General features: G+C 33.4%; 1 protein-coding gene and 1 long non-coding RNA gene across 12 annotated transcripts in view; one reads left to right on the top strand and one right to left on the bottom strand.

Moving 5' to 3' along the window:
- Positions 1 to 27,803, top strand: part of ATRNL1 (attractin like 1) — a 715,591-nt gene that overhangs the window by 68,924 nt on the left and 618,864 nt on the right. For all 11 annotated transcript variants that reach the window (XR_014253040.1, XR_014253041.1, XR_014253042.1 and 8 more), the window contains exon 9: positions 23,724 to 23,907. Coding sequence is in view for 8 of the 11 variants with exons in the window: in XM_082423366.1 (XP_082279492.1) it covers positions 23,724 to 23,907 (184 nt within the window). In the remaining 3 variants the exon portion in view is untranslated. The remainder of the gene's footprint in view (positions 1 to 23,723; positions 23,908 to 27,803) is intronic.
- Positions 1 to 27,803, bottom strand: part of LOC309642220 — a 392,437-nt gene that overhangs the window by 335,536 nt on the left and 29,098 nt on the right. The gene's annotated exons all lie outside the window — the stretch shown is intronic.

Genomic DNA, 27,803 nt, shown 5'->3' with positions numbered 1-27,803 from the left:
CAATTAACATACTCCAAGTGACCACTTACTCAACTTCTAATAATATTGCAGATAATTCTTGATACTGTGACTCTTCCCTGAGATTTTGATAATAATATGATTTAAAACAGAGGAACCATCTGGTTAACTTATCTTTAATCATTTAATTTGAACAGTGTACATTAACATTTGAAAAAAAGTCTAAAATACTGCAGAATATTTTTTAGCTCTTGAAACTGTAGTTAAAAGTCTTAGGCACTGTCATTGCTCTTTATGAATTTTAGAGTATCTGTTGAGCCAAGGAGTACCTCCAAATATTGCGTTGACTTTGTAGCTTATAGGAGCACAGTTTTGGTTCCACTTGGTTCCAGAGATATGCAGTAACGCTTCTCAGCAAATGATGCATCAGGTATTTTTCCTTATCTTTGCAGAACTTATATCTAGCAGGGTGATACAGACAATAAATAATAAACATAATAGGTACGCTTATATATGATGTGTTAGAAGATAGTAATTTTTAGTAAAATAGAGCAAGGGAAGGGGATTAAGAATACTGTGAGGGTGGGAGGTAGTCACAAAATAGGGAGGCGGCCAGAGTAAGCCTCAATGAGACGATGAATTTTGATCAGAGTTGAATGAAGTGAAGGAGTTTTCTATGTGGATATCTGGGAGAAGAGTTCCCAGAAAGCAGGAACAGCTAGTGTAAAGGCAAGAATATGCAGGCATGTTCAAGGAACAGTAAGGAGTCTGGAAATGTTTTGTTAATGTTATTCTCTCCATAGAGAAAGAATAAACATTAACAAATGAAGTTAGAGAAGTAACAAGGAGCAAGATCATCAGATTTCTGCCGAGTGTTTGTATTTTACTTTGGGTGAAATGGAGAGACACTGCAAAATTTTGAGTAGAGCAATGACATAATTTTTAAATGAATCGTTTTGGTTGCTGTGTTGAAAATAAACTCTAGGGAGGAACGAACAGAAGCAAGGAGGCCAGTTAGGAAGTTGTTACAGTAATCTGGGCAATGATGGTGGCTTAGACCAGGGTGGTAGTATTGGAGATGATGAGAATCAGTCAGTTTGTTTTATATGTTTTTAAAGTAGAATAAATAGTATTTGCTGAGGGTTTGGTAGCATCTGAGAAAAAACGAGGAGTCAAGGATGATTCCAGGGTTTTTGTCATGAGCCGCTGGAACAGTGAAGTTGCCATCAACTGACGTGTAGAAGACTCTGAAGCAGGTTTGAGGTGAAGGTGATTCGAAGGTCAGGAGTTCAGTTTGGACATGTTATACATGAGATATCCATTAGACATTAAAGTAAAAATGTCAGGTAGGCAGTTGGCTGTATAGATCTGGAGCTCTAGAGAGAGATCTGGGCTGGAGATGTAAATTTGGGACTTCTTGGGATATGGATGGCATTTAAAGCCATGAGATTGGATCAGATCACTAAGGAAATGGGTGTAGATAGAGAGGAGAAAAGGATTGAGCCCAATGATAAGAGGTAGGGGGGAAGAAGGAAATAAGCAAGGAAGAGTACAGTGAACTAGAAGCTAAGTGATGAAAGATTATTAAACAGAAGAGTAATCAACTGTGCCAAGTGCTGCTCTGCTGATGGGTCGAGTAAAATAATTACTAACAGTTGACCGTTAAGTTTAGTACTGTGTAGATCTTTGGTGATCTTGACAAGGACAGTTTTTTTTTTTTTATAAATTTATTTATTTTATTTTATTTATCTTTGGCTGCGTTGGGTCTTTATTGCCGCACGCGGGCTTTCTCTAGTTGCGGCGAGTGGGGGCTACTCTTTGTTGTGGTGCGCGGGCTTCTCATCGCGGTGGTTTCTCTTGTTGGGGAGCACGGGCTCTAGGTGCGTGGGCTTCAGTAGTTGTGGCACACGGGCTCAGTAGTTGTGGCTCACAGGCTCTAGAGCGCAGGCTCAGTAGTTGTGGTGCACGGGCTTAGTTGCTCCGTGGCATGTGGGCTCTTCCCGGACCAGGGATCGAACCCGTGTCCACTGCATTGGCAGGCGGATTCTTAACCACTGCACCACCAGGGAAGTCCCAACAAGAACAGTTTTTGTGTAGTGTTGGGGTTAAAAGCCTGACTGGATTTAAGGGGGAGTTAGAGGAGTGGAATCTGGCACAATGGGCAAAGTCAGTTCTTTCAAGGAAATTTGCTTGTGAAGGGGAGCAAAGAAGTTAGTGGCAGGAAATATAGGATGTTTTTAAACCTGGGTTTTCACAGAAGCAGACCATGAAACAAGGATTCAAGTAAATCTCACTTGGAAAATGCAGGTAACAGTCTTAGGGGAGATGAGAAGTAATGCAGGCGTGAGAAGGCAGCCATTAAAGTGTCTGTTAATAAAGCATTTACCACAGTGGTGATGGAACTTAATTACCCAGGCATTAAATCAACACATAGTATTTGAGTCCTCTGGGCTGTCTCTCCAAAGTCAATCCATTCTTTAGCTGAAGATTTGTTTCCTTGAGTGTGGCTTGATTTATATGAAAATGTGTGTAGATGTATAACAACAGAGTACTAGAGAAAATAGCTTCTGTGGAGCACACGTAAATAGATCTGGCAGAGAAATTTATTATCAGGCACCCTAGAGTACAACTTCTAGAAGTGTATGGTTATTAAGTGGTCGGGAGTGACAGTAACCTGTAAGCTTCATGGAAAAAATTATTGGAAGTGATCAGGAAAATTATCAGGGGAATGTATAATGAGGAGATAAGCTTGCAGTAAAGGCTCTATAAACTTGTTTAAGTAACAAAGTGGAGGTGGCCTTTATAATTGTGTAATGATGAAAGACTCTGGGTGTTCCACAGCTATACTTTCTGCCTTTTTCATTTTCTGGAAGTGGTTTAATTATCCTCTAAATTCCTGTATCTCTGTTTATAAATGAATATGACACATATACTGCTTTTTATAGGTATTGTTTTCGTACTTGCATTTTTTTCGCAAGAAGTTAAGTTTAGAGAGGAATCCTGCTGTATACCTCTTTGTATGTCTACTTCTAGTAAAGTGCCATGTATTAAGTGCTTGATAAATATTTGTTGGTGAATGAATAGGGTTTTCAGCAGTATTCTTTAAAAGTGAATCTATGTATTTCCTGAATGTTTTAAAAGTATATTAGCCAAATTATTTAAATTGTGTACTGTGCATATTATTCTTTTTCTAGTGGTGATGTGATTCATATGGTACTGTGTTTGATATTCTTCACTTGTCTCTCCAGATCTACCCTTCACCATTCCATTCTGCTCCCATGCCCTCCAGCTTTCAGTTGGGATCAGCTAGTAGGAGGCACCATCAGTAGATCAGAAGGTGGGAGATGAGTGAGGTTAAGGTATTTTATTCCTCCAACTCCCTCCCTGCTGGATCTTCTTGGGTTAACTGGGTTGTCCTACTGAAGGCTTAACTTTCTGGTGTTCTTCCCCATACAGCTACTCTCTAGAGTTCTAGAAAACAGTCCCTCCTCTTGCTTATTTCATGACGCAGGATAGTAAAGGCTTTCTGCTCTGATAGTCCCAGGATATTACCCTAGCCATACTTTTGTAAACAGTCTTTTTATTAGACTCTTTACGGTTACTCATTTTGAGCATGTCTGATTGCACCTACTATTAGTTCTCGGAGATTCAAATATAACTTTTAACCTAAATGGTCCTTCATGCGTACTTAGGTATTAGGATCCTGGAGGTTGGGAGAAAGAGGTGTTTTGTGAGAGGACTTGACACTTGTTTTTGGTTTTTTTTAAATTAAATAAGGTCTAACCTTTATTTAATTAATTTATTTATTTTTGGCCTCCCCGTGTGGCATGTGGGATCTTAGTTCGCTGACCAGGGAACTGGAATTTAAATAATTAGCTCTCTTATTTGTCTATGTATTGCTTTCTAATTATTAAAGAAAAACCATTTGTTGATTATTCTTAAGTTTTTTTTAATAATTATGTTTACTCTAACTCAGCTTTATTTGGTTATTATGTCATCAATATAGAACTAATCATGTCTTACTAGCAAAGTCACCCCCAAAAGTATGTCTGATGAGAGAATATTTATCTTAAAAAGATAACCATTTGTTGTGTTCCTTGAAGTTTTCTCTTTATAATAATTCATGTTCATAAAAAATTTTATTTAAAAAAAAAGTTTTCTGCCTCTCCATTAGTCTGAAATCCAGAATTTCTTATTATGTATTTTTTTTTTAAAGATAGCTTTATCACCTATACATGTATGCTTATATGGCATATTGTTTTGTTTACTTGATTTTGAATTTTATGAGGAGGAAATAATATTTTATGCAGTTTTCTGAGGCTTTCATTTATTTCCTTCATCACTATATAACCAAGATTAAATCATGTTGTTATGTATTCCTACAGTTAACTTTTTTGCATTACCGTATTTCATTGTCTGACTCTACCATAATTTGCCTATCCATTCTCCTGTTTATGAGCTTCTGAGTTGGATACCTGGTAAAATTCACCCACAGCAGTAATTTTGAGACATCTTGATAAAAATACTATATTTTAAAAGATAAAGAAAAAAAATTCCTAGGCTCTTCAGGCAGAAAGATGAAATATCTTACAAGGGCAAGAGATTATATCAGATTTCTCAAAAGCAACCTACAACTCATAGCAACTATGGAGCAAATTTTTCAAGAAACTCAAGGAAAGAAAATACAGGCTAAGGGTTTTTATTTCTTGGCAAACAGTCCTTCATGTGTCAAGGCTATAGAAAAAATAGTTTGAACGTGGCAAAACTCAGATAATTCTGTACATATGTGCCCTATTTCTTTTACAGTAGAAATGTGCAGACTTTTTTTGTAAAGATCTAGATAGTAAATATAATTTAGGCTTTGTAGGCCACACAGTGTGTGTTGTCACCACTCAAATCTGTCATTGAAGCTGTCCACAAGCAGCTGTAAAAAATGCATGAATGAATGAGTGGGCCTTGCTCCAATAAAACTCGATTTACAGAAACACTTGGTGAGCCGGATTTGGCCTGTGGGCTGCAATTTACCAACATCTCTCCTAGAGAATAAGCTCCATCTAATGAAGAGGTGAATGGGAACACTTCAGGTAAAAGACTGATCGAGAACATTTCATGTATTGAATTTCAGAGCTAAGACTGAAACAAGGGTGGTGGGGATGTCAGTAGATAACTGGTATGCAAATGTTTTATGTTCTGTCCAAGTAGAAATAATGCAACTAAAAATGGGAAGAGAAGGAAGAGAGAAAGAGGAAAGCAGAAAAAGCACATGGATTGTTGCATAGATAATAGGTAGGAATCAAAGGATGCCATTTAATTCTTGGCATACCTGAGGGTCTGTTGGACCCAGTTTTAGTTTTTTAGTTTCTTTTTTGAGCAGGCCTAACTATCTATGAAGACTGTTGTTTCATAAATTTCATTCTTTCTTAGAAGTCTTCCAAAGAACAAAGAGAACATTTACTTATTTAAAACATATGGAATAAAATATTCTATATGTAATTACCAAGATGGATCTGTTGGACCCTTTTACAAGTCTAAGATACATGGTGGGATCTTCGTGTTCTTATTTTTCCTATATTTTGAAATATTTTGTTATTTTATCATTCTAGGAAGTCATTGCACATCAGTTGTTCCCAACTATGCTAAAATATTAAATTACTAAGAAAATAAGCTGTTTAGAAGGGTGATGCCACAGTGAAATATATTGTCTATATTGTCATCTTTCAGTTTTCTTATTGCAGTGCCCAAATTATTTTATCAAGTTTAAAGAAGGCATAAGAGAAGACTGGAGGCATCATCACAGTAGCCCGTTTTTAGCTTTTATTGAACACAATTGAGAATTAAAAATTTTTCATTTATTCCTATAATGATGATAGTGGAATTGATCATTTACATTAAATCTCAGATTATGACTCTTCATAAGATGATATCCTAAATAATTTTTTCAAGCTCAAGAATCAATGAGTGAACAATATATTTTTATCTTTTAGTTTATTTATGCCCCAACATTTATTTGACACAAAGAGGTTTGCTATGTTTAAATTCTTACTGAAATTTGCAAAACATAGTTTTTCACTATCGTCTTAGTCTTCTATAAATTATTTATAACATGACTTGATAACATAAAACAAATAAAAGGAACAATTGAACCAAGATAGTGAATGTTGATTACTATTGTTCCTGGTATACCTAGGATTAAAACTGACATATAGATGTTAAAAATTAAGTAGGAAAGAAGAGAATTAAGGGCACTATGAAAGGTATAAACATCAAGGAAACCACTAGAACAAAAATATAAACTTTCTTAAATACTAAAAAGAAAAAAGAAAACATCAAATAGAAAAAAAAAAAACCTCAGAAAAATATCGTAATTCACACAGTAATTATAAAATAATATGACAGAGTTGAGATCCAACATATATATTGTCAATAAACATGAATGAGATTAAGTTGCCTGTTTAAAGAAAACATTTTCAAATTGGTGCATAAAGCAAAATCCAACTCTGTGTTGCAAATAGAAGACACACCTGAAACACACTGATTCAGAAAGGCTAAAATGAAGGGATGAAGGAAGATTTACTAGGAAGATAGATACAATGAGAAAGCAGGTGTTGTGATCCTTATGCCAGAGAAAGTAGAATTCAGGCCACCAAGACATTATATGAGATAAGAACACCTTATAATATAAAAAAACCCCACAATTCACCATAAAGATATAATATGTAATAGAAGAATATCAATGCACCAAATAGCCCAGCAACCACCTATATAAAACTGAAATTATAGCTGATGCAAAGAGAAGTAGATAGCATCACTGTCAGTAGAAAATAGGTCAAGCATTGCTCTCAGTACTTGACAGGACAAAAGAATATATATATATCAAACAATGCAGCCTGATTGTAGACAATGTTATCTTCTCAAGTGCACACAGAAAACTCACAAAAAGTAAGTTGATCATATGTTAGGGTAAAAAGAAAACATCAGTAGTTTCCAGAAGGCGGAAATATTAAAATTAAATACCTGAATATTAAATAAAGCCTTTCTGTTGGGTGAAAAGGGAAGTAAATACTAGCTTAAATTACAAAATTGCCAAAAAATAATAACACCTATAAGTAAAAACACCTATAAGAATCTATGAAATACTTTTAAAGCAGTTATCAGAGGAATATTTTTAGCATTAAACAACTATATTAATATGATGAAACTAAATGAACCACATCCCCAACTCAAAAAGCAAGAAAAAGAACAAAAAAAGTGCCAGAAAGGAAATAATAAAAATAAAAGCTGAAATTAATGTAAGAACAGAAAAAACAATAGATCAATTTATAGCTTACAACTTTTTAAAAAAATAATAAAATAGATAAGCCACTAGCTCATTTAATCAAGAAGCAAGGGAGAAACCACAAATATACAAAATAAGAAATGACAACGAGGAAATAATATTGATAGGAAATTTAAAAAAAATACGAGACTGCTTTGTATATCTATGCAAATAAATTTGAAAATTTTGAAGAAATGGATGATTTCTTAGAAAATAACAGTTTCCCAAAATTGAACCCAGTAGAGATAGAAAGTTTATATAGAGAAATTTCCATAGGAAAAAATAAAGAAAGCACCAAGCTTAGGTGATATTACAGGATAATTTTAGCAAAGTTAGTAACAAGATAGTCCCAATTCTCTTAAACTGCTTTAGAGAATAAAAAGGGAAGGAAAACTCACAAATTTCTTTTAGAAAGCAAGTATAACATTGCCACTTAAACCTCATACATTTAGCACAGAAAAAATTACATGTAAACGTGTAAGAATAGCTAGGAAAAGATTTCAAAGGAAGAGCTATGAGGGGACTTGTCCTACTAGCTTTAAAGCATACTGCAAAGTCTCCATAATTAGAACAGTGTGACAGTGTGTTAACGTGGCATGCATGTACAGAAGGACAATAGTATAGAATAAAAGTCCAGAAACATAGTCAACTAGATAAGGAAGTCTATGATGGGCAGAGTATAGAACAGGTGGCTTCTGTCTGCTCTGTGATATCTGGGACCTCATCTGGGTAGACCTGAACAGATGGGGTGACTTGAATGTGGCGGGGGGCTGGAATCATCTGCAGGCTTTTCACTCATATATATTGTATCTCAATTGTGATGGCTGAAGGCTAATCTCAACTGGGACAGTTTTTAGGTAACTTACACGGTCTGCATGCAGTTTGGACTTCTCAGCACGCCAGCTGAGTTTTAAAAGTGTGTCCTAAGAAGGAACCTCAGAAGAACAAGCATTCCACAAAAACCAGGCAGAAGCTGCATAGCTTTTACGACCTAGCCTTAGAAATCACACAGCACACGTCTGTACTCTCTTGATTGAAGCAGTCACAAACCCTTTGATTCAAAGGGAGGGTTCATAGATCCCACTTATCAGTGGTAAGAGTTTAAGAGAATTTGGGCTATGTTTTAAAGCTGTTTACGTATCTAACAGAAATACGTATCAGTTCCATTCCAAGGAATTTATCCTGCAGCTACATCTCCAGAAACACAAAAATACGTTTTTTTTTTTGTATGCACAAGGTTATTTATTGTAACATTATTTGGAAACTACTTCAATGCTAAATGTAAGAGAGTGGTGGATAAACTCTGGTACACCCACATTAGTGGTCATGCATTTGTAGAAAATAATGATGAACTGTGAAATTAAATGGAGTGATTTACAGGATATGTTGTGATCAAGTATATAGTATATATAATGTACTACTTTTTGTACATTAGTGAAGTAAGGGAAATTAGAAAATATACTTATGCCTGCTTATATGAGCAAAAAACATCAGAAGGATGAACCAGACAGCAGTGATGTTGATTACTTACAAGGGGCAGTGGAGAATGGTGTGGAAAGGATAGGAAATGAAAAATGAAAATGTTTCCCTGAGTTTGTATTTTTTAAAAATAGTTTGGACTTTCAGAAGCGTATTGCCTTTAGAAACATATATTATCTATATATAAAAATTAAATCAACAAGGAAAGGAAGAAAAGAAAGCTCTAGAGTAATGCAAACTGAAACTAATGAACCCAACTGTGTTTCAAATGAATAATAGTCATGCTGAAAGGGGGAGAAAAGAACTAATCCAAGTGAGTTTTTAACATGGTGTTTGCCTTTAGTGTATGTGTGGTTGTGGGGAAGAACTGCCAACAAGTCTTTTAGGTTTGTGTTTTGAAGGTTTTGGTGAAACAATTCTGAAATTACTTTAGATGTATGGTTAGACTGAAAGAATGAGTAATGTGTTGATATTGTTGGGAACTAGAGTTCCCAATGTGGAAGACAGGAGATACAAATATGAAATGGAGAAGGCCAGGGAGAGCCCTGCCTGGATGGATTGAAATTGGAGGTATCAGCATGAGCTTATGATTAGAAGGTAGATGGTTACAGATACTTGTTGATTCTTCAGAAAGGGTCTAGGAGCGAAGATACTGCAGTAGTAGTGAACCTGTTGATTCCACATATTCCCAGATATAGTTTTTAATAAAATTCCTATGAAAAGAAACAGGGCTCCTTGGAGAAATGGCTGATTTTAGGGCTGTGGTAGGGAAAAATAAAGATGAGCCTGGTACATCTTGTTATGTTAAATATGGAAGTGCTCAAGAAAATTCTGGGTTATGTCAGAAGAACTTAAGGGTCAGCTTGAAGGGGGTTCCATTGTACAGTCTGGGATAATATGAGCATCAGAATAGGAAAGTAATAAACTACAAACCACTGGAAAAATAGGAATCCATGAGCTTACACAAACTGATAGGCACAAATAGAGGAGAAGAAGCCTCTTTCCTACACAGAATGCCGACTGGCATTGCTGGAGTTGAAAAATCATCATTTTGCAACAATCATAGTAAAAATTGATCTAGAAAAGAATCAACAATGGATGCTAAATCTAAGGGGTTGGGAATGAATGTTTGATGAGATGTGCATGATATTTAAGTGTCTTTCCCATGGATTGTTTATAGGGTTCAGGGGAAAAATAGTAACTATGTAGTGTAAAAATCGGTTAGAACCTTGTCCAGGTGATCAAAATTAACATTACAAACCACGGGAAACTGGACATTCTGTGCCTCCGGATATGGTACCTGCTAAAGGAAACATCACTTAGAGCAGAGTTCTGTAAACTTTTTCTGTAAAGACTTACACAGTAAATATTTTAGGCTTTGTAGATCATACAGTCTCTGATTTACTCAATTTTTCCATTGAAGTTTGAAAGCAAGCCATGGATGATATGTAAATGAATGAACATGCCAGTGTGCCAGTACGTCTTTGTTTACGAAAATGAGTGGCTGACTAGATCTGGCCCAAGAAGCATAGGTTACTGACCTCTGGCTTACAGTATTCTGACTGGGAATGTATACCTGAATCTAATCATGAAGCATATCATATAAACTTCAAATGAGGAACATTTTATTTAATAAGGGGGTGAGCTATATTCTTCAAGAATGTCAATGTCATGAGAGAGGAAGAAAGGCTGAAAAATTGTTCCAGATTAAAGAAGGCTAGAGAAATCTGACAGCTGAATGTGGTAAGTGATATAAGACTGGATTCAACACTGGACACATTTCAATTCACAAAATGAAATACATATGTGTATTAAACAGTGTGTAAATGTTAAACTTCTTGACGTGGATAACTGTAATATTGTTTTGTAAAAACAAAGTCCTTGTTCTTAAGATATACACCAAAATACTTAGGGGTAATAGGAATGATCATTTCTATTGTGTGTTTGTGTGTGTGGTGTGTTCACACGTGCATGTATACGTGTGAAAGAAAGAGAGATGGAGAGAGGGGAAATAAACTAATGATAAAACACACGGGACAGAATGTTAACAATTAGTGAATCAGAGTAATGGGTATATGGGAATCCTTTGACTGTTCTTGCAACCTGTTTGTATCTTTGAAATTATACCTAAAAGTGCTAAAATAGATTAGAGGAAAGAGATGTATGTTTTCTCATATTTGGTTATATAGGATATATATTTCAATAAGAATTCTTGTGAACTTAAGCTGGCAGTAAAGGAAATGTCAGTTTGTCTTTTTTGCTATACTTAGAATTATAGGATTTTTAGGGAATCTATAAATCTCAGAGGGGAATTTATGTGCATGGTTTTACTAACTTGGACCATAAAGCTCTTCTGGGTTAGTCCTGAGGGAAATTTGTTTCACTTTAGGTTAGCAATACCTCATAAACTTTCTAAGAATCTCAATGTGAATCTCAATGTTAGTATAATATTAATGTTTCACTGTACTATTTTTCATGCCTTTAGGATTTGGGAGGTATAGTTGGGAAGCCATTATTAATGTCATTTTATGTTAACTTTTTTCTTTTGATTTAAAAACCATTAGATATTGCATTTTTAGGAAGGTAATTTTTTTCTCTGTTAAGTGTAGTGATAACTATATGGCTTTCTCTTCTCTTCAGTTCTTAACATCACATGTTTGTTCAAAATTCTGTGGTGAATTTCAAGTGTAAATTGGACATTGCTTTCAACCCACTGGTTATCTGGAAATATAGATCTACAGAACACAATGTTAGGTGGTGGGAATTAGGAATTTTTAATACATGAAATCTCCCCTTTAAAAATAATCATAGGAATCAGAACACAAACTTTAACTGTGCTTAAATTAGGTTTGGCATTTGTTGTGTAGTTTCATTTGTGAAGAACTTTCAGAACTAATTAGGTAAAGTGAAACAGTTGCAAAGTAATAAGTATAATATTTTAATAAATTGCTGGGTTTGTGTGACAGAGGCCACTGTTAATATGGTATATATTTTTATATTTACTAAATGTTTCCAAAAATACCACAATAAAAATACTTTAGTTTTGGTAAGTGGAATTAAACCATTTGCTTTTAAAACTTTATAAGCTATGTAAATATTATACATATATTTGAAAATATGCATTGGTTATATTGAAAAATTTTAGTAGATGTGCATTCAGGATTCAGAAAATTCTGGTTTTCTGTCTGTGCTTAACATTCTTTCATTGATGGAAGTATCAGTCCCTTAAAAGGCAGCCATCCGATTATTTTACATATTTAAAAATTTTATTTATGTTTAGAAGAAATATGCATTTCTTGTAATTTGCATTTGGTTTTTCATGACTATATAGAACTGTACATGTGCAATTTAATCACTCTTCCACATATTGGCCCTAAAATATTTTGAGGTATCTTATTTTCAGCTTATCTTCCATTCTTTAGATAAGCATCTTAGTTCCTTCAGTCTTCACATAACAAGCTTTCCACTCACATCTTTTTAACAAGATGTTAATGATTTACCTTAACACAGATGATAATGATTTAAAGAATATTTTCTAATAATAACAACAACAGGCCTTACTCTGTGCTAGGTGGTGGTGTAAGCATTTCACAAGTATTAACTCATTTAGTCCTCAGCGTGAACATGCAAATTTGTGCTTTTACCCCATTTTACAGATAAGGGAACTGAGGCACAGATGTCTCACACAACTGGCCAGTGATCACACAGCTAGTAAATGGCAAGATCAGGATTATGTAAATATAAGATACACATTATCTTAGTTGACCCTTAGTCATCTTTATCACACTCCTATCACAGGACAGACTGTACTGTGATGATCTATTCAAACTTATCAGAGCCTAACAGAGCAGGATGTGTTACCTAATGTGAAACCATTGCTTTCCCTTGTTCTGGGCATCTTTTATTAATATTTTTATTGCAACCTAAACTTATATTTTATACTAATATTATTATTTTGACTTATAGTTAGCTTACAGACAACAAAACTTCTTACTTAGTTCATTGGTTTTTGTTCTTTATATAACTGCTGGGGAGTAAGGTATACTTTATCCTGTACTTGTCAATTTAATGTTGTAATCTCAGTGAAGGGCTTGACATATATTGTTAAAATAGTTTCAGCTCATCATTACTTTTGATTCATAATTCTGGTATCTAAAGATTTAATTAACTCCTCCTTTTATTAAGTCAGTGGTTGTTTAATAAGTACAACTTCTATGCCTTCATCCTAGGAGTTGACAAAAAATGTTGAAGAGCAAACTACTGGCAATAAAAAAAATAAGGATGAGAATGTATAGGTTAAAAGAGATTCAATAGACACATCAGGCAACTTCAATGTGTGGATCTCATTTAGATCCTGATTCCAACAAACTTACAAAAAAAAAAGCAGCTTATAAGATAGTTAGAAATCTGAACACTAATTGGATACTTGCTGATATTAAAAATTATTAACTTTTTTTTTTGGAGAATCACAATGCAAACCTCTAGGGGTTTTGGAGTAAAGCCATAATCTCTTCTACAGATAACTTTTTGAGAAACAGTTTCTGTTTTGCTAGCCAGTATAATTCTTCCCACTGTCTGGAAGACTTTCAGTTGTTACTGCTTTTCCTAGAAATGCTTGGTGTAAGTCATCTGGAGTTCTCTTTGTGGCAGGATTTTAAAATCACAGATTCAATTTATCTGATAGTTCTAAGACTACTCAAGTTTTTTCTCTCTTGTCAGATTTGGTAACTTGATTTTATTTTCAGAATTTGTTCATTTTATCTAAATTTTCCAATGTATTGATCTAAAGGTCTTCATAATGTGCTTTTAGTGAAGTTTAAAATATTTAGCACAGGGAGATCAGCTCGGTGCTTTGTGACCACCTAGAGGGATGGGATGGGGAGGGTGGGAGGGAGGGAGATGCAAGAGGGAAGAGAAATGGGAACATATTGTATATGTATTACTGATTCACTTTGTTATAAAGCAGAAGCTAACACACCATTGTAAGGCAATTATACTTCAATAAAGATGTTAAAAAAAATATTTTATAGCCCTATCCCCTTTTATATTCCTAATATTGGCTGCCTGGGTCTTCTTACTTTTTGTCTTGATCAGATTCTCCACAAGATTGTAAATCTTAATACTTTTCAAAGTACCAACTTTTGGGGTTATTGATTTTCTTAATATACTCATTTGTCTATTTTATTAATTCTTATTTTTATTATGACCTCATTTTAATATATTTTGATTTGTTATGCTTTTTTCCTTTTTATATTGATGCTTAATTCATTATCTTTCAGGTTTTCTTCATTGAATTTTTAAAAATATATACATTTAAAGCTGTAACATAAACAATGTAAACATGGCTATAGTTGTATCCTACATGATTTGGTATGTAGTATTTTAATTGTTATTTAGCTCAAAATGTGTTTAAGATTCCATATTAATTTCTTCTTTCACTAATGGGTTATTTAGAAGTACAGTTTAAAATGTTCAAACATGGGGTTTTCTAGTTATTTATTTTTTATTATTAATATCTAGGTTATTGTATTATGGTCACAGAACATATCCTATAGGCTTCCTCCTTCAAAATTATTAGGAAATATTTCAAAAATACTTAAAGGTTGAAAGAATTGTGCAGTGAATTCTCATAGACATACTACTTACCTTCTACAATTAATCTTTTGCTTTTTCACTTACCAGTGTATATATCTATTTCTCTATCCATCTATCTTTTTTTTGGTATATTTTAAAGACTGTTGCAAACATTAGTACACTTGACTTCTAAACATAATAGCATGCCTGTTGTTAACTAGAGTTCTGTACTCATGTTTTTAATGTAAAAGTTACATACAGTGGAATGCACAAATTTTGTGTACAATTCAATGAGTTTTGACAGAACATACATCTGTAACCCAAATTCATATCAAGATATAGGACACTGACCATTACTTGAGAAAGTTCTCTCCTGATCCTTCCCAGTTGATACCTGCCCTGCTTCCTGATTTTTTTCATCATCAAATAGTTTTGCCTGTTCTGGAATTTCATGTAAAGGGAATCACACATCATGCACCCTTTTTAAAATAAGGCTTCTTTCACTCACCGTGATGCTTTTGAAATTTATACATGTTGTGTTTATTAGTAATTTGTTCCTTTTCGTTGAGTGCTTTTTCAGTGTATGAATACATTGCAGTTTCTTTGTTCATTTTCTCATTGATGAACACCTGGGCTGTTTCCAGTTTTGGACTGTTATGAATAAAATTTCAGTGAACATTCTTGTACAAGTCAACTAGTAGACATGTTTTTATTTCTCTTGTCTAAATACCTAAGGATGTTGGTTGGGTCAGGAGGAAGATATATCTTTAATTTTTTTAAGAAAGTGCCAGACCTTTTTTCCAAAGTGACCTAATACATTTGTTTATTAAGTTTAGTTAATTACTTGTGTTGTTCAAATCTTTTAGATCTTTACGATATTTTGACTGTTCTGTCAATTGCTGGAAAGGGTACATTAAGTTTTCCATGATGATGTTGATTTTGTAAATTTTTCCTTATAATTTTTTCAATTTTTGCTTTATATATTTTGAAGCTTTATTACTCTCTTGGAATATTGGTCTTTCAAAATTCATATGTAGTGATCTTTACCTTTAGTAATCTTTTTGCTGCTTTTCCCATAAAGACTACTATTGTATTCTGATATATTGTGGTCATCCCGCAGAAGGGAATCCCCAATATTTGCTTTGGATGTTGAGGCCGATGGTGCCAAGAGAGTATGAAACACGAATACCAAGAGAGTATGAAAGACTTATTATTCACAAAATGAGGCTTTCTGACGTGTGCAGGGCAGGCTCCCAAGCAGGTCTGAAAATGGCTTGAGAGAGCAGGGAAAGGAGATTGGCTTGGTTATGTAATTTTACAGTGTGGGTAAAGTAAGGGAAACATTCATACAAGCTGGGTCTTGCTTGGCTTAAATTTCCCCTTGGCACCATAGCGGGGAGTAATAAAACAGTTGGTGCTTTATTTATAGTGATCCCAGGGTATCCTTGCCAGTCTATTTCACAAATCACTTAACAATTAACTTAATAAAAATCTTTTCTCCTGTATTACGTACTTCCAGTGATCAGTCATTCACATGAATAATGATATTGTCTTGGAATAATGTGTTAGCAGGGAAGGTGGTGAGGAGTTGTTGGATTCTAGATTTGTTTTGAAAGTGGTGACAACAGGAATCACTGAGAGGTCATGTAAAATGTGAGGAAAAGGAGTCAAGGGTAGCTCTAAGATGTTTGGTTGAGCAACTAGAAGAATGGAGATGCCATATACTAAGTGAGGGAGGCTGAGAAAGGCAGATTTACTTGTCACCAGCACATCTGTGTGTGTGTATAAAAATTTCAGAGTTCAACTTGATAAGCTTTAACAAATCGATATAGTTGTTTAAGTGCTACCTCAATTAAGATATAGAACATTTCTATTACTCCAGAAAGTTTACTCGTGACCCTGTGCAGTCAATCTCTCATGATCCTCTAGCTCCAGGTAACCACTGATCCGTTTTCTGTCAATATAGTTTTGCCTTATTTCAAATTTCATATAAATGAAATCATGTGGTATGCGGTCTCATTGTATTGGCATAATAATTTTGAGGTTCATCTAAATTTTTGCTCGTGTCAGTAGTTGGCTTCTTTTTAATCTTTTTAATCTTGAATGGTATTTCATTGTATGGATAAGATATAATTTGTTTATGTGTTCACTAGTTAGTGGACATTTGGGTCCAGTTTTTAGGTCTTTTGAATAAAAGCTGTTGTGAATATTTGCATACAAGTCTTTGTTTAGACATATGTTTTCCGTTCTCTTGTGTAAGTGCTGAAGAATGGGATTGCTGGGTTATTTGCAGTTATGACCCAGTGTTTCCTCGCATTTCCTGTGTCATGAGAACAATAGCAAATGATAATAAGAAACGTGTAGAAAAAGACGTGATTTACAACATACTCAAATTGCTTAACACCAGTGACTTTTTCTCATTTTCCTCATTATCAACTGCTCTTTTTAATTACTCAAGTAATAAATAACAATTACATAAAGGTCTGCAAATTCAAATACGCAAAAAAAAAAAAAAGAATTACAGTTTTCAATAGCTATGATAAGTATAGAAGAAAGGCAATGATTTTGTACATTTTTAAAATTGAGCCCCTGCAGTAAATTCACTCATTAATTATAATTTTAAAAAATAATGAATGATAATATTTATAAGGTGTAGCAGTAAATGGATGGAGCTTCTCACTTGAAAGTGACCAGCCTGGGTGCTTAAGGCTTGAGATTTTTTTAAGAAATAAATATACAGTTGTTCTTTGGTTGAAAGAGTTTCCTTTCCCCATTGAATTACCTTGGTACATGTGTTGAAGAGTCAACTGACCATTTATGTATGAGTCGACCTTTGGTCCATTAATGTATATTATGTTTAATACCACACACTATTGATTACTGTAGCTTTGTAAATCAGGCAGTGTCAGTCCTCCATCATTTGTTTTTGTTTGTTTTGTTTTCAAAAGTTTTGGACTCTTCTAGGTCCTTCACATTGCCATGTAAAATTTAGAATCAGCTTGTCAGTTTATTAAGAAAAAGCATGTAGGGATTTTAATTGGGGTTGCATTACATCTATAAAGGGGAAAATTGAGCCTTTAACAATATTGAGTCTTCTAACTCATGGGCATGGTATATTTCAGCATTTGGCACCCTACAACTTTGCTGAACACACTTACTATTCCTTGTAGCTTTTTGGTAGATTCTTATTTTCTATATAGATGATCATGTGTTATGCTCATGCTAATAAACATTCTTCTTCCTTTTCAATCTATATACCTTTTATTATTATACTGCTAGGATCTCTGGTACAATATTGAGTAGAGGTAGTGAGAGCAGACATTCCTGTCTTTTTTTCATATTTTAGGAGGGAAAGCTCCAGTCTTTCAATTACTGTAGTATTACATTAGCGGTATGTTTTTTTAATGCCTTTTATCAGGTGAAGGAAATTCGCTTTTATTCCTAGTTTGCTGAGTATTCTTCATGAATAATGTTAAATTTTGTCAAATAATTTTCTGCATCTATTGAGAAGATCATTTGTTCTTTTATTTTCTTTGATTTCTTAATATGGTGAATGACATTGACTTTCAGATGTTAAGCCACTATTGCATTCTTGGATAAATCCCACTTGGCCATAATGTATTACCCTTTTCATATACTGCTAGAATTGATTTGCAAAAATTTTGTTAAGGATTTTTATGTTTATACTCATAAGAGATATTGGACTATAGTTTACTTTTCTTGTAATGTCTTTGTCTGCTTTTACAGGCTGTAATGGTAAAATGATTTGGGGAGTGGTAAAATGGGGAGTGATAAAATTTGCGGAGTGTTTCTATTCTATTTTCTGTAAGAGTTTGTGTAGAATTGGTATCATTTCTTTCTTAAATGTTTGGTAGAGTTCACCTGTGAAACTATCTGGCCCAGAAACTTTCTTTGTAGGAAAGATTTTGACTATGGCATTTATTTTCTTTAATAAATGTTAGCAAAATTCAAATTATCAAATTTCTTTTTGAATGAGATTTGGTAATTTGTGTTTTCAAGTAATATGTCCATATCATTTAAGATGTTAAACTTATTGGCATAAAGCTGTTCATTATATTCCCTTATACTTAATATTTGTGAAATCTGTAGTGATATCTCCTCTTTTATCTGATATGAGTTATGTGTATCCTATGTTTCTTGTCTGTCTGACTAGAGATTAATAGGTTAATCAATTTTATTGACCTTTCCAAATAACCAGCTTTTGTTTCCTGTTTTCTATCATATTGATTAATGCTTTGTTACATTTCTTCTTTGAGTTTTATTTGCTCTTGTTTTACTGATTTCTTAAGATGGAAGAATAGATCATTGAAATGAGATTGAGACCTTTTTCTTCTTTTTAAAAATATAAGTATTGTTGTAAATTTCCTTCTAAGCCAGTAGTTCTCACACTTGATGCATAGGAATCACCTAGAAGGTTGTTAAAATAGATTGCTGTGCCCTAATCCCTGACTTTCTTATTGATTATGTCAGGATTGGTGCCAGGGAATTTGCATTTTTAAAAATTTTCCGGATAATGCCAATTGATGCTTCAGGGAACCACTGTTGAGAATGACTGCTTTAAGTACCGCTTTAGCTGTATCCCACACGTTTTGAAATGTTGCATTTTTTGTTTCCATTTAGTTCAAAATGTTTTCTATTTTTTTGTGTGTTTTTTTCCTTTGGCTCCTGGGTTGTTTAGTAGTATTTTGTTTGATTCAACTATTTGAAGATTTTTCCGATATCTTTCTTGCCATTATTTCTTGTTTAATTCTATTATTGTCAAAGAACTATGTTTTTTAAAGTTAAAATTTTTCTTGAGTCTTATTTTCTGGCCCAGAATATGGTCTACCTTGGTGAATGTTACATGTGAATTTGAAAAGATGTGCATTCTGCTGTAGTTGGTTGGGGTGTTCTATAAATGCCAATTATATTATTATGGCTGATGGAGTTATTCACGTCTTCTATATCTTTACTGATATTCTGTTCAGTATTTTTCTTAGTTCTTGAAAAACCAGTGTAGAAACCTCCAGTTATGATTGTGGATATATCTATTTCATTTTTAAGTTCTATTAGTTTTTGCTTCACTCATTTACTTATTTTTAATTTTTTAATATATAATTAAAATTAATTAATTTTAATTGAAGTATAGTTGATTTACAGTGTTGTGTTAGTTTCAGGGGTAGAGCAAAGAGATTCAGTTATGCATACATATATATCTGTTTTTTTCAGATTCTTTTCCCTCATAGGTTCTTACAAAATATTGAGTATAGTTCCCTGTGCTATACAGTAGGTCCTTGTTGGTTATCTATTTTACATATATGTTTCACTCATTTAAGATGTTCTGTTATTGGGTGTTACACAATTAGAATTGTTGGTTCTAATGATAAATTGTCCTCTTTCAGTCCCAGTTTCCTTCTGTTGTCTTTTCTGCCTGAAGAACTTATTTTAGTATTTCCTTTAGAGTAGGTCTGCTGGCCATGGATCAGCTTAATTTTTTTTACATCTGAGAATCTGTTCATTTTACGTTCATCACTAAAGGATATTTTTGCTAGATATAGAATCCTGAGTTATAGTTATTTTTATAGTTATAGTTATTTTTCAGCACTTCCTTCTGTCCTGCATGGTTTCTTAGGATAAAATCATAGTCATTAACTGTTGTTCCCCTATAGGTAATTTGTTATTTTTCTGTAGCTGCTTCTGAGATGTTTTCTGCACTTTTAGTTTTCAGCGATTTCATTGTGGTGTGAATTTCTTTGAATTTATCCTATTCGTGGTTTGCTCAGCTTCTTGAATCTGTAGGACTATTAATTTATTAACTACTTTTTAATTTTATTTTTGCAGAGGTTACTCTAGAGTTTACAATATGCTTATTTAGCTTTTCAGATTCTACCTTTAATTAATGTTCTACCACTTCACATATAGTGTCAGAAACTCAGACTAGTATCCCTGCATTTCCCTCTTTTAATATCATATCTCATGTTATGAAGACCATAACAAATTGTTATAATTTTTGTTTTGGACACTTAATTATCATTTACTGGGAGGGAAGATGAGAAATGACACCTTTAATATTTACCCACGTATCAGATATTTCCTGTACTCCTCATTCATCTATATAAATCCAGATTCTGTCTGGCTTCAAGTATCATTTTCATTCAGCTTGAACTTTTTTACAGGGCAAGGCTGCAATAATATATTCTCTCTGTGGTTTTTTTTTTTTCCTTTATCTGAAAAAGGTTTTGTTTTACTGTCACTTTTGGAAAATATTTTGTGGGATATAGAATTCTACTTTGATAGTTATTTTTTGGTATAGAATGCTGGGTTAATGGGTTTTTCCCCCCTTCTCAGTAGTTTAAAAGTGTAACTTCACTGTCTTCTGACTTGCATGCTTTCTGTTGAGAAGTCAAGTGGCATTCTTATTTTTGTTCTGCTTGTTCATCTTAATCACTTCATGCTATTCCTTGGCGTGGGTTTCTTTATTTCTTTTTTTTTCTCCTGCTTGTATATCATTGATCTTCTTGGTTTTGTGGATTTATAGATTTCATTAAATTTGAGAAACTATTTTTTCAAACATCATTTCTGTCTACCTTACCACCACACTTCTTGGACTTCTATCATAGTAGATTAGACTACTTGATATTGTCATACAGGTCCCTGATATTCTGTTCATTTTTTTTCAGGGTTTTTGTTTGTTTTTTTCTGTGCTTCATTTTGGATAGTTTCTATTTCCATATTTTAAATTCATTGTTCTTTTCTCCCAGAGTATCTAATCTTGTGTTAATTCTATACAATGTATTTTTCATTTCCAGGAGTTCTGTTTGAGTCTTTTTTATCTTCTATTTTTCCCTTATCATGTTCATGTTTTCTGTAACATTATTGAACATATTTGAGTATATTTATAATAGCTTTTTAAACATTCTCTTCTTTTAATTCTATCGTCTTTGTTATTTCTGTCTCTATTGATTGATTTTTCTTCTTGTTATGGGTCATATTTTCTTTGCCCTCTGTGCCTGTTAATTTTTTAATGCATTTTGAACATTGTATGTTTTTACCTTGTTGGCTGCTGGACTTTGCTGTATTCCTTTAAAGAGTGTTGGACTTTGTACTAACATGGGGTTAAGCTTCCAGTGTAAGCATTTTGGAGGATTGCTTCTGAGGTCTGTTAGAGTGGATCCAGAGCAGCTTTTAGTTTATGGCATCATTGTTTTTAAGAACAAATTGAAACCTAAATGAGTCACAGTGTAGAGTTACTTAAATAAGTTATGTATCATCAATACAATGGAATTTAGCTGATAAAAAATAAAAAACGGGACCTGAAAAGATGTCCCAGATGTTAAGTGAAAAAATAGTTGTAAAATAGCATGATTTTTTGGTACAGATATTTACAGGTATGTATGTACATGCAAGTCATATACATTTGTTTTGTATATTGTAATAAAATATTCAGAATTATAGTTTGAAAATATTCTGAACATAACAATTTGTGAAAAATACCTCTAGATAGTGGGCTAGAGCAGAAGGTAACATTCACTTTTGCATTATACACCTCTTTATTGCTACAATATTTTTTGGTAAGAAGTATGTTGATCTTTTTTTGTTAAAAAGAGAATGAATAAAAACATGAAAACCTTCAGTTTGGCTATATATATATAGCTTTATATATATATATATATGGCTTTAATAAGTGTTTGAAGTATATTAAAGAAATTGTTCCTGATAAGTTATTATTAACTTCATTCTTTGGAAATTACCTCCAAAATGTAATGCCCATTAGTTACAAGAGTACTCTGAAATTTCTTCAGATATGTTTAGTTTTCTCTAAGTAAAATTGGCTTTAACAACCCTTTTTGATACTTCTTTTATGACTACTTTTATGACTGTTGAAGTATCACATTCTACACTACCTTAAAATTGTGTAAGTGTGAAGAATTTTTAAGTATCATCTCTATGTTCTGTTATTTGCTTTGAGTATTTTCAGTGAGTTGTCTAGTATGCCAAAGTTGATGTGAAAAGTTAGGGGGAAGACGGAAGTGTGGTTTGGGTGGATATTTAAAGACTAATAATAGATTTCTGTATAGTTGCTCTTTATAATCTAAATTTTTTAAGGCCAATGAGATGTGTATTTTCATCTTCATATTTTTAAAAATATGCCTTGCATATGATTGGGGCTTGTTTTAGTGAATTTGCCATACAAATAAGAGTCCCTTCTAGATATATCAGGCAGAATGGGAACTTAATATAGGGAGTTAATTACAAAAATCCTAGAGACACCAAAATGAGGGTATCACCCAGAAATCTGGAGCTGCTACATACCCAGGCTGGAGCTTAGGACCACATTTGTAATTGAGCTACTTACTCTAGGTGCTACTGCTGCCACTGCGCAGGTGCTACCCCTGCTGCTGTTGCTATAAAACCACCACTGCCATTACCTACTGTAGTCACCTACCTGTTCCTTCTGTTAGAGAAGAAAGCAGAATCTTTCTTCCTTTTGCCTTCTAAGCTCTCCCCAGTACTTTCATTGGTGGAAACTGACAGTAACAAATCCGTCAGCGAGTCTTGGAAATTTAATTTTTAGGTTTTTATCAGTAATACAAAGGACTCTTAGAAGGGACAGTGGGACTCATAACCAAGAGATAAAAGACCAGCAGAGTGCTAAAAATTGTTAAGGGCAAGAGTCATATCTTAATTTTAGTCTTTGTAATATCAGTGACTAAACTCAGAGCCTGTGACATAATAGGCTCTCATAAACTATTTGTTAAGTCTTTTTTTTTCAGGTTTGTTTACAAATACAGAAATGTATGTGAGAATAAAGTTTTCATTTTCTCTCTCACATACAAAAATTAGATATTTTCAATATTTCAGAGTTTAATTAAAATTTGCAAAAAGACCAGTCTTACTTACCTTCAATCCCTAACACCCAACATAGTAACTAACACATATTTATTTATTTATTTAAAAAATAAATTTATTTATTTATTTGTTTATTTTGGCTGCGTTGGGTCTTTGTTGTGGTGCGCGGGCTTCTCATTGCGGCGGCTTCTCTTGTTGCAGAGCATGGGCTATAGGCATGTGGGCTTCAGTAGTTGTGGCACATGGGCTCAATAGTTGTATCTCACGGGCTCTAGAGTGCAGGCTCTATAGTTGTGGCACATGGGCTTAGTTGCTCCGTGGCATGTGGGATCTTCCCAGACCAGGGATTGAACCCGTGTCCCCTGCATTGGCAGGCGGATTCTTAACCACCTAGCACATATTTATTAATTTTTTTAATTAAATGATTATTAGGTATACTTTACTCATAAAATGTGGTATTAGAATGAACTTGTTGGTAGTTTGGTGGTATATTAGTTTTATTTCTAAATACTATTAGAGTTCCTGATTTATCTTCTTTCTCTTACAGCATCAAACACTTGGCTTGTTCCGGAAACTAAAGGAGCTATTGTTCAAGGTGGATATGGCCATACCAGTGTGTATGATGAAATAACAAAGTCCATTTATGTTCATGGGGGCTATAAAGCATTACCAGGCAACAAATATGGATTGGTAGATGACCTTTATAAGTATGAAGTTAACACTAAGACTTGGTGAGTAGATTGGGCAAAAGTACATTGTACATCTTGTACTGGTCATTTCACATATGCCAGAGTTTCTCTAGGGTACATAACTAAAAGTGAAATTGCTGTGTGTGAGGATATTCACATCCTAAACTTTACTACCCGTTGCCTAATTGCTTCTCAAGTCACTGTGATAATGTACACTTCCACCAGCAGGGTATAAGTGTTCTTGTTTCTTCGTAGTCTCACCAACACTTGGTAATTATGAGGATATTTTCCTTTTGCCAGTGCAGTGGATGTGAATGGTATCGTACTGATATTTTAATGTGCATACCCTGATTGCTATAGTGAATAAGCATATTTTTATGTGTTCATTTGCACTCGTGTTTTCTATTTAGTGAATTGCTTATTGATTTTTCTAGGTATACAAGTTTTAAAATAGAATTTTTGTTTTACTCATTTTCTTTTGTAGAACCTGGGAAGTGACCCCCTTTTTGTTTTTAAACACTAAACATTCTTTCAAACTTATATGAAATTACTTTATGTGTTTAAATGAAATACAGTTTTCCACCAAATTGTGATTTGTTCTATCCTCTTCACTGTCACTTTCAAACATATATTCTAATTTACACTTTATTTGAAAAAAGGGAGATGAAATTTAAAAAATGAAGACTTTTCCTTTGGGTAATTTTCCTAATTTTCATTTTTTTAGTTTAGTAAAATGCAGTATTATATTTTAGTAGATAGGCTACCTTGTTGAGCTATTAGTAAATGTGTGTTTAGAGAAATCTTTTTCAGTGGGGAAATGGATTATTCTGGACTACTATTTCCACTGAGAAAAATTAGGAATTACATCTTTTTAAGGCATCATAGGACTATAAAGACAGTCCTATTTGTTGGTCAAGATTAAGGAGAGATAGAATGAAAAGGGAGGTATGATTGGCATTTTGCACAGCTTTTGTCCTTGAGACAATTATAAATCCTGAAAACTGCCTGAGAAACTGAGCAGAGCTTTCGTCAATCAATATGGAGGACCAAAATGGATTTCTAGGTGTGCCAAGGAATAGGGGTCTTGTTACACACTTAACGATGTAGTCTGGTTCCTGAAGTTCTAAACCTATGAGTGAGTATAAACTTATCTTTGAATCATCATGGTCTTTCATTGGTTTTGGTGCTCTGCCCATAGTCTAACTTGTGGCAGAGCAAAAGTAAATCCTCTCTTGAGGAAGACAATATCATACAGAGCCTCAAATTATTTCATATACAATATCTGTTACAAAACAAAAAATAATAAGGCTTAGGAAAAGAAAAGCCATGAAAAAAACCCAGCCATTTGAAATATACCTATAGGATAATGGCATTTTCAGACAGAAACTTTAAAATAATTAGGATTTTATGATCAAGGAATTAAAATATAAAGTAGGAAAATATTAACAAACAACTGGAAACTTTTACTAAAGAATCAAATGGAAATTATAGAAATGGAAAGTAGATTAAATGAATTAAGAGTTCTTTGGATATGTTTACAGCAGGTTAGACACAGCTGAGGGGGGATTAACGAAATGGAAGATGGGTCAGAAGGAAATACCCATGTTGAAATAAAGAAAGACAAAGAATGAAAAATAAAACAGGGAAAGAAATATAAGGGACTTGTGGAAATGTTCTAACATGCATGTAATTGAGGTCCAGAAGAAGAGGATTGAGAAGATAATGTGGAGCACTGTTTGAAGTCTTAAATGACTGAGAATTTTCAAAAGTGACAAAGGATAGCTAGCTACAAATTGAAGAAATTCCTTGAGTACCAAGGGGGTGAGTACAAGGAAACTTACACTTAGAAATGTCACTGTAAAACTGATGAAAACCCAAATAGAATGAGAAAAGCAGCCAGAGGGGAAAAAAGGCATATTCTCTTTAAAGAAGCAACACTAAGACTGACAACTGGTTTTTTAACTGAAAAAACGGAATCTAGAAGACATGGTGTCTTCAAATGGCTGAAGGAAAATATCATCAGTCCAAAGTTCTTCACCCAGTGAAAAACCCTTAAAAAATGAAAGGAAAACATGTACTTTTCAGAAAAACAAGATGAATTTGACAGCAGCAGACCTGCAATACAGCAAACACTAAATAAAGAAAATGCTAAATAGATCTTCAAAATATTGAAGTAGAAGAAAAATGATCCTAGATACTAGAAGGAATAGAGAAATGGAAAGGGTATATCTAAGTGATTATTTATTATATAATACTATAATAGTAATAGAGGCTTAAATATATACAAAATTTAAATGCATGATAATAGCAGCACATAAATCAGGAAGAAGGGTAAATGGTGTTCAACATTACTAAGGTCCTTGTATCATATGGGAATTGATAAAAAACTAATTTATAGTAGACATTAATAGTTAAGGATTTATATTGTAATCATTAGGTAACAACAAAAAATAAAAGTAAAACACTGTATATCCAACAGGTGAATAGAGGGAAAAATGAGAATAGTACTTAATGCATTTGGAAGAAAACAAGAAAGGAATAGAAAGGAAACAAAGTAAAGTTGGGACAAATATAAAGGAAGATGGTATATTTTACTCCAAATATGTCATAATTACACTAAATGTGAGGAAGTAAATATTCCAGTTACACTGAATGTAGGAGACAAATATTCCAGTCAAAAGCTAAAGATTTTTGGACTGGGTATAAAAATAAAACCTAGCCCTATGCTGCTTAGAAAATATACAAAAGTATAAAAGTATTTAAAACTTTTGAATCAAAATCAAGATGATTATGATGTTGCCAAGAGGGACATTTATAACTTTAAATGCATTTATTAGGAAAGATTTTAAAAAGCTTGAAAATCTGTCTAAGAAGTTAAAAAAGTTAAAAGAACAGCAGATTAATCCCAAAGAAGGGATAAAGTAAATAATGATAGGGAAAAGAAAGAGAATAGGAGATAAAGTACAAATTAGTGAAATAGAAAACAAACATATGGTAGAGATGATCATATAGCCACCAAAAATCAACAAAGTTTGTTGTTTGTGAAGAATAATAGGTAGATCCCCACCCAGATTTAGAAACAAAGATTACAGTTGGCCCTCTGCATCTGTGGATTCAACTAACCATGGATTGAAAATATTAAAAAGTATTCCAGAAAGTTCCAAAAAGCAAAGAAAACTTGAATTTGTCATGTGCCAGCAACTGTTTACATAGCATTTACATTGTATTTACAACTGTTTACATAGCATTTACATTGTATTGGGTATTATAAGTAACCTAGAAATGACTTAAAGTATACAGGAGGTTGTGTGTAGGTTATATGGAAATACTATGCCATTTTATATAAGGGACTTGAGCATCTGTGGATTTTGGTATCCAGGAGGCTCCTGGAACCAATCTCTCACAGATACTGAGGGATGGAACCAATCTCTCGCAAATAACCCAAATCCAGAATGAAAAAGGACATTACAGACATTAAGTTCTACAGACATTAAAAGGTAATAAAAGCATATGATAAGCAGCTGTATGACAGTGAATTTAAAAAAAATCAAATGAACCATGTCAAATGTCTAGAAAAATGAAACCAGAATTGACACATGGAAAGATAGAAAATTGTAATAACATTATAGCAAAGAAATAGAATCTATACTTGAAACGTTCTTCCCTTAAAAAAGAAACACAAACAAAACAAGACAGAATAAAACCAAAAACTGTCCAGGCCCAGATCACTTTACTTTGGGTGAATTTGCCCAAACATTTAAGAAGTACATATTTAAGAAATGATACCAGTCCTTCACAAAATTTCAGAGAACAGAAATAATTATTTTGCAATTTATGGGGCTGGCAAAACTTTGATACAAAACTATGAAAAAGATATTACAGGTAAGTAATTATAGTGTTATATTTTTCATGAAAATAGATACAAAATATTAGGTGAA

Source organism: Balaenoptera physalus (genome assembly GCF_965194825.1).
Source record: "Balaenoptera physalus genome assembly, chromosome: 14".
NCBI classification, from domain to species: Eukaryota; Metazoa; Chordata; class Mammalia; order Artiodactyla; family Balaenopteridae; genus Balaenoptera; species Balaenoptera physalus.
This window is presented reverse-complemented; position numbering and strand designations above follow the sequence as displayed.